Raw genomic sequence first — 8,407 nt, 5'->3', positions numbered from 1 at the left:
ACTACAGATTTTACCAGGCCTGATATGACTGTTAGTCAGATAACTGATACTACCTCCAACCCCATGACTGATCAAATGAGTACTACTCACTATTCTCCTATGACTACTATTACAAGTGATACTAATACAACTACTCCTTACACAAACACTACTGCTACTTTCTACCCAACTAGTGATGCAAATATTGCTACTTACAGTACTCCTACTACAATTGGTACGAATGCTACAAGCCCATACACTGACAGTACTTTACCTCCTAATCCTACAACAATTCCTTCAGCAAACACCACTCATTATGATTCAACTACTATACCTATTACTACTGCTAATACTACTACGACCACTATATCCCCAACTACGTTTACCCCTCCTACCACCACTGTCCTGAAATGTGATAATGGAGGGAAACCAGAGAACGGTGTCTGCATCTGTCCTGATGAATGGACTGGAGTAACATGCTCAGAAGGTAAGAAGTTTTACCGACTAGAGTCTGATGGGTCAAAAACATTCAGATGAGAACGAAAGAGAGAATGCCAGAGACCAAAAACTATGATTTGCTCAAAATGTCTAATGTACCAGCTGTAAGGATTTCTACAACCTAAAATCAAGTTCAGCATGCATTATTTAAAAGTCTTTTTTTTCTTTTGTGATTAAAAACAAATAAAATTCCTAGTATTCTAAAAAAAACAAACAGAAAAAATATTTATTTTTTAACAAACTTTTCGTAGAAAACTTCTGCAAAGAGCAGCAGTTAGGAGGCTTCAGGTTCCCTCGTACACCCATCGGCTGGTTTGCGTATTCTGAGGAAAAATGTGAAGTAGGAACGAGTGGTAGTAAGTCATCCACATCTTCCCCTCAGTCCAACATCACTCCATCACGTAGACTCTAGTGTATTGATGTTTATCTTTCTATCACCATTTCCATTCAGCTGGTAAATCTAAATCTTCAGCCAGATGTTTGTCCATGAATGGATCACCAGGTTTCAGCCCTCCACAGATCTTCCAGTGTGACCTGACGCTCAGCGACATACAAAAAAATGTAAGAACAGCAGTTTTTTTTTTCTTCTGAAGAAAGATTGAAAGTGTCATATGGCTGAAGTTTGAGTATTTCTCTGTGAGGTAATCCTGTAGAAATGTAGCTCTGAGGTAACATGCAGATGATTCCAGATTCAGTAAAGAACCAGATGAGTAAAATCATGTCTTTCTTACCTCAGCTTACAAGTCCAGCTGATTTAGAGACACTGGCGACCAGCACTCAGATTCTGACATCAAAAGCAGAAGAGCTGACGGCTGAAAATGTTACAGCAGCGGCTGAGATTGTCAACACACTGCTGCTGTCTGCAAACGCCACAGAGGTACAAACATTCAGCAAATCGTAAGGGGGAAAAAAAGAAAGTAAGATGTTAATCTCAGTTCATATTTGTGTCTGTGCAGAGTGTCAGAGTGTCAGCAGTAGCAACAGTCAGTCAGCTGCTGAACGCCACTATACCAGATGATACCAAGGAAAACAACGCAACTCTGGGGTAAACTAAATATTTAAATAAACAAATAAATAAGCTCATCAGCAGTGAAGCTAAGACTGTTAAAAACTGCTGTAAAGGTGGCACTATGGGAAAGATCATTAAAATATTCATCATGAAACTACAGCCATGCTAGCAGTGCTGAGGTTAAACTGAAATACAAAGGAGCTTTGACCAAAGTGCTAACACCAGCTGTATCTATTTCCCTAAAGTTCTGTGAACCAGATTTAACTCATATTCAGTGATAATTCACTTTTTTCCCATATTAGATGAACAACCAGTCTAAGCAGCTACAGTATAAAGAAATATTTCACTGTGACACTGGCAAAAAGCTGATTTTAAGCAATGTTTGCCATGTTCACCATCCTAGTTTGATTGGCTATTTTGTAATTCCTCTGAAGTGTGATGCATTTTAGCATATAAACAGGAACTGGCAGTTGTCAAAGTTGTTCTGTTTTAGAGACAAATTATCCAACTCACAAATGAATAATAATTGATTCAGGAATTTAAGAGCAGTTTTAAGAGTGTCAGCAGTCTTAGTCTTTCCTGTTCCAATTCAAACTGTACAGACCTCCAATTGTAAATATTCTCATTAGACCTTAAATATCTGTACTATTCAGGTGAGTTTCTTTTTGAGATGAAAGTAATAAAGGTAAAGTTGAAGTTCTAAACTGACACTTATAGTTCAGGGGGAGTGCCAAAAATGGACTGGTACAACTGAATATTAGAAACTACAAATCTGATTAAGACAAACAATGTTTTGTGTTTCTGTGTTTGTTTTATTATTATTATTATTATTTGTTGTTGTTGTTGTTTTTTTTTTTTTGGGGGGGGGGGGGGTCTTTTTTTTTAATGTCCAGGCTTACGGTGACTCTGGACCAGCTCTCAGTGAACCTCAGCCTCAGTCAAAATACATCTCAATCTCAAGTGGTTCAGCCGAACTTGGTGGTCCAGTCGGCACAGATCCCTGCTGCAGACACTCACGGAGTCCAGTTCACCTCTCTCAGAGGTCAGTAAGAAACTGTGTCGAACAGCAGTGATCATCCCGTGGACTGGTTTTTATTAAATTATAAAGCATTCTAAAGCAAATACCTGCAGGTTTAATCAAATATTGTAACTGACAGATCTAAAAGCAAAGATTTGAACACCGGAGAGAACAGGTTGGCTTCTACTTTGTAGTTTATTAACCAGGTTATGATTTCTACTTCACTTGAGCTTTCAGCAGTTGAACTCTTGAGTGAACTCTCAAGGTTGACATGTTTGCCCAGTTGACGGTTCTTAAGTCCAGCTGTGGTAATTTCTTATCTTCTGTATAAAGCAACTTTGTTTGTGTCCTTTGATGGTTTTACCATTGAAACTGGCTGCTGTTGTTGTGCTCTGTGTTCTGTTCACTATTTAGTCTTTTTACTGCTGTATTTTCAACACGTGTGATGGACTCATGTTTACCGTGACTGAAAACACAAAATAGTTTTGAGACCTCAAAGCTTGTGGGAGGATTATAAACCTGAACTCAACTTAATAATGTGAATAACTTGGCCTCACTCTCTAAATTTGCATGTAATAATGTATTTTTTCAGACTCAAAACACAGAAAACAACAATAAAAAAAAATTTGATAAAGTCCTCAGAAACTTAAGTTAAGAATCTACCCGAGATTCTGTCTGCTTTTGTCAAATAGTATCACTTTGATCCAGTAAATTTGCCATTGAATAAATATGATCTGAACTCTTCTGTGGGACAGCTCCCAAGAATATTTTTATGGCTGAAGTCCTTGGCTGGTGGTTCTTTATTGCTCTGCTGAAAAATAAAAAAAGCAATAAAATTGTCAAATTCATCAAGATTTAAAAAGTAGTGCTCAGTTCAATTCTTCGAGACTATTTCAAAGTTACAAAGAGATACTAGAAGCAAGTAACTTTCTCCAGTCAGATAAAATAAAATGAAATGATCTTGTTTTCAAAAAATGGTGTTGTAAAGAAATTATCTTAAATTTGTTCTTAACTTTAATTTTAATCTGAACTTTAACTTTAAAATTGAAGAACGACAGTAAATTTGTACATTTTTGATGTGTTCACTGACATGCAGTCATCTTGTCACTACAGGGATTTCTGGGAATTTTCTGCCCAACAGAATTCATCTGAACACAAATGCAACACAGGTCGTGATGGAAAACAGTTTCATAGCTGATGCCCTCATTTACATACGATTCCCGCCAGGTGAGTCTGTCTTTTTAAAGCTGAAAAATCCTCTAATTTTAACAAGTTCTTACTAATAGCAGTGGATTCTTTTCTCTCATGTTAGGCGAAGATGTCAGAAGTCGTCAGACAGACCTGAACGTCTCTCTGGGTTTTGTTCTCTATCAGAATGATCGTTTCTTTCGTTCAAAACTCTATATGAAGCGACGGGCCACCATAAGAGTTCTGTCAGCCAGCGTCAGAGGGCAGGAACCCAACATGGTGCCACAACATGTGGAGATGTTGTTCAGACCAAGAGTAAGAAATCCAGTATCTTCATTCATATATAAATCTAATGACTGATGTCTGCTGGTTATAAGTTAATATCTTTAGCACAGCTGCAGTTCCTCCTGCTGCTAATGGGGTAAAATTGGTCATGAAAGCTAACTTGTCCAGTCACACTATTGTTCTGTATATTTTTGAGAATGGGTTTTGTTTTCTTGTTTTCGTGTGAGGAATGGATTTAAATGCTTTAAGTTGTAGGTACTGCAGAAAAAGTTTGCATGTTATGCATGTTAGTTCTGTATGGAGTGGAAGGATTTTTGCCAGGATATTATTATAAAAATATGTTGTAGATGTGTTACCTTTAACAATCTGTATGTTAAAATACAATGATGTCATGTTAATATCAAATATACAATATCAGAATTGATTCAAAGCAAACACAAATACTGTAAGAGAAATATCAATAGTGTTAACAAAACAAAAAAAAAAGCAAACAAACTGCATTAAAAATATGTGTTAAGTCTAAATTATCTAAATTAAAGGGCTGTCTGTGCGCTGCTGTTTCAGAACATCAGTGGAACGTCTCTGTACGACTTCTCCTGCGTTTTCTGGAACTACAGTCAGAAGGACTGGAGCACCAGCGGCTGCTCTAAAGGAAACACTTCAGATGGACTAATGAAATGTTTCTGTAACCACACCACCAACTTTGCTGCTCTCTGGGTGAGTATCACAACTCTGCAGACTGAAAGATGAAGCCACAGTTTGTTGATTCTTCATCAACCATTGCAAATTACAGATATTTAGTGAGACTTTTGATCATATCTGTGTTTCAGTCATTCAGAGAGAACTACGAGTATGCAGAAGCTCTGGGTGCGATCTCCATCGTGGGACTCTCTCTTTCTTTTCTGGGTTTGATTGTGACGATCATTTATAACGTTAAAGAAATGTAAGACTAGACCACCCCACCTCCGTTTTTATGTGTCATTTGACAAAAAAGTGTAGTTATCTAACAGGTTAAAATGTATTTGACTGCAACTAACATGCAGCAAACATGTTAGAAACAGAAGTGTTAGCTACAGAGTCAAAATTGGTCAAAAAAATTTGTATGACAAAAACTGAGCCATAAATCTAGATATTTCAATGACTTCCCTACTCTTCTCTCAGTGCTTTGTTTACTTTATTTAATTTTATTGTAATTGAGAAAATTGTAATTACCCTCTTGCTTTTATCCAGAAAAGGAATCCTTTAGTTCTTAAAATTTTTTAATTATTTTTAAATTATTTCTAGAACTTTTCTCCACATTTTTACAATGTAATATTTTAATAGTTTTAAGATCCTTCTACTACTACCCTAATGGTCTTGTGGGCATCTTCCAATCTTACCTTCTCAAAGTAGATAAATTAGATTTCTGGTCTGGATGCTGAAGTTAAACAGAAGGACAAATTGCTCCTGGGTTCTCCTTGATGTGAAACCAACACAGTTTGTTGTCCTGTGAAAAATAATTGGAAAATAACACCATCATTCAATCACCACTAGGTTCCAGAGGATACCCAAGGTCTGACCAAATGTCCTTGGATTATATCTCCTCTTTAACTTAAATCTAAGAAAGAAAAAAAAAAACCCAGAATGAGTTTGAAAGTATTTGCAAAGAAGAATTTCAGAAAATCTCTCAATCGGGTGAGCAAAGCTTGTGGATTCATAATTACACAAACAAACTAAAGACTGTAACTTCCGCCAAAAGTGCGAACAAACAAAACGAAGGAGGTCTGAATTATATATAAAATAAAAACAAATAAAAAAAAACATATTTATTAATATTTTGGAATGAAAGAAAACAGAGAAAAGATAATAATAATAATAATAATAATAATAATAATAATAATAATAATAACATTTAAAGAAATAACATGAATGCAATTTATTGTTTTGAGAAAAGTCAAAAATTTTAAGGAGATTTTTGCTTTGTATGACAAAAATAGCAATTAATTTTTGCAACATCACAATCTTGTTTTCCCCTTTTTATTAATTGATTATTTTTTTATGTCATATTTAAAATTACATTCACGTGTATTTCTATTTTTTTTTACAGTTTTCCTGTAAGACTTCATATTATCATTTGTCACTTTTTCATTTTCATCTGTATGTAACACTTTTACCACCGGCTCGTGTGACAAGACTCCCCTCTTATGCCTTCGGGAGCAGTCTTGACTCTACTTAAACATTCTGTGATAAAAGATACATCTCGAAAAATAAATATCAGTCTAGGGTTCATATGATTCTCGTGTCTACACAGACAAGCGGAGGCTAAGGAAATACACTTAACCGATTAAGGCTAATACATGTGAATACTCAAATGATAAGACACCATGCAATAAACCCAACACAGGATCTCAGGGTTAGAAAATGTATTAAACAATTGCAGGAAATTCACATCCAACCCTTTTTTCTTCATGAAAAAAACACATATACAAAACATACAATAAACCCCCGGGGGATAGATTTTAGTATTTTTTCCCTTAATCTGTCCAATGTTATTCTTTCCCCAGAGTGCACTCTTAGTCTATTTTTTGTTGTTGGCGCGCTTTAGTTGGAGCTCTTAATAATAACAACAATACCTCCGAGTATCCGTGATGTCTCCACCTCCTCCGATGAATAACTCGCTCGTTGTGGTAGCAACCGTCTCCACTTGCGGCAGCGAGCAACGAATCTCCGGTTCCTTAGATAGCAGCGAATCATCCACGGTTAGCGACTCTCTCCCGAGACACCTCTCAAACTCCGTCTCTCCGCTCCGGCGGAATCTCCGTTAGCCAGGACCGTGGCGTTAGCCTAGCTCCAGCTAGCCAACGTAGCCAAACGTGCCTCGTGCTTAGCCAAGCACAAAAGATACGGGAAGCCCGGCTCAAACGCTCCGAATGATTACCGGGAAGTCCGCAGACGGGTGATATGTTGTTGCCGAACAACTTTGGTGACATAAGCAGTCCAAAAGTCCATGCTTCGTCTATGCCATTTTAGTAATCCTTCTTTTTCTCCTCTCTTCCTCCCGAGTCTCTTTCCCCCGGAAGTCATCTGCAAGTCATGACCTCTCGTGACGTAGCATACAAGACAAGTTACACCTCCTCTCTTTTAACAGACATTCACATTCCATGAAATTATGTGTTTTAACGTAACTGATTTTTTCACACACTATTTATGCATTTTAATACAAACATTTATATCACATATTTATACCACTCTTAACCTCACCATGAACAATTATTTTCTCTTTAACTTATTCTCATGAAAACAAAATAAATACCACTGATATTTATCAGAGTATTACACTCTCCCCCCACCAAAGAAAAGCATGCCCTCATGACTTTGTACCTTGAAAACATAAACCATTATGGCACAACAGGTGAGTAACACACACAACTAAGCAAAGATGGGTGTTCCTATCCACTTATACAAACAAGAGACATATTTCACTGTAGTGGCGGCTACCACACTGGGATGACCTGGTTCATCATAAGTTAACCTCAAAGGAGCCCTCTTTAACCTCTGAGGTCTGGTCTTAATGTCAAAGTCAGGATTAGTCTCAGAGTTAAGTTCAGTGTCCTCTTCTTGCAAGAGAATGTCTTCAGGCAGTGCTTTGTCTTTGCCAGTCTCTTCGCGATTCTCGCCAGTCTCTGGTAGTTCGGTTTCGGTTGTCTCAATAGACTCAGATTCATTTACACTGTCCGGGTCAGGTTCCTCTACACATTCCTGTGTTACTCCCAGCCCAACTGTTTTTGGTTGTTCAGCTCCGTCGCTTAAGGAAATACCCAAATCCAGACTGAACGGTTCCAGAGTATCACTATCCATGTTGCACCTGAGAGGTTCAACAGTCAGATCACACCAAAGTCCAAAATCCTCATCTTCGGAGTCAGTGTACTCTTTCTCATCTTTATCACTGGGCGTGATTCCTTCCCTTTCAGAGTCTTTATCTGCCGTTCTCTGCGATAGTGTCTTTTCCTTTCCAGGCTTGTCTGTGCATTCTCTCTGTTTCCTCCGTCGCAAGACTCTCCTTGTAGGGGTGAGATCCGTATGGGATGCAGAGTCTAGACATATCCTCTCCCCAAGAGGCAACAAGTGATTCCGATGGAGGATCTTGATTGGTCCATCACCATCTTCAGATTTCAACCGGAACACAGGTAGGTTCGGCATCTTACTTTCCACAACATATGGTTTTGACGCCCAGTGGTCGGCCAGTTTATGCTTCCCTTGCAACCCGAGGTTTCGTAGCAAGACTCTGTCTCCCGGTAGCAGCTGTGCGAACCTAATTCTTTTATCATACCGCTGCTTATTGTTCTCATTCTGTTTGGCAGCGACGGACTCTGCTAGTTCATAGGCAGCCTTTAACTCCTTCCTCAGGTCAGAAACGTACTTGAGGTAAGTTTTCTGTGGTGTGCCATCAC

At 38.0% G+C, this 8,407-nt stretch overlaps 1 protein-coding gene across 1 annotated transcript in view; it reads left to right on the top strand.

Annotated features, from left to right (window-relative positions):
- LOC120746469 (adhesion G-protein coupled receptor G7-like) overlaps positions 1-8,407 on the top strand; it is an 18,387-nt gene continuing 9,980 nt past the window's right edge. Inside the window, exons 1-10 of the mRNA XM_040051881.1 lie at positions 1-466; positions 729-833; positions 929-1,050; positions 1,157-1,354; positions 1,434-1,522; positions 2,380-2,528; positions 3,618-3,776; positions 3,817-3,991; positions 4,517-4,694; positions 4,808-4,920. Of these exons, the coding sequence (XP_039907815.1) occupies positions 25-466; positions 729-833; positions 929-1,050; positions 1,157-1,354; positions 1,434-1,522; positions 2,380-2,528; positions 3,618-3,776; positions 3,817-3,991; positions 4,517-4,694; positions 4,808-4,920 (1,730 nt within the window). The 5' untranslated portion in view covers positions 1-24. The remainder of the gene's footprint in view (positions 467-728; positions 834-928; positions 1,051-1,156; positions 1,355-1,433; positions 1,523-2,379; positions 2,529-3,617; positions 3,777-3,816; positions 3,992-4,516; positions 4,695-4,807; positions 4,921-8,407) is intronic.

This window comes from Simochromis diagramma, unplaced genomic scaffold (genome assembly GCF_900408965.1).
Source record: "Simochromis diagramma unplaced genomic scaffold, fSimDia1.1 OVJJ01000386.1, whole genome shotgun sequence".
Taxonomy (NCBI): domain Eukaryota; kingdom Metazoa; phylum Chordata; class Actinopteri; order Cichliformes; family Cichlidae; genus Simochromis; species Simochromis diagramma.
This window is presented reverse-complemented; position numbering and strand designations above follow the sequence as displayed.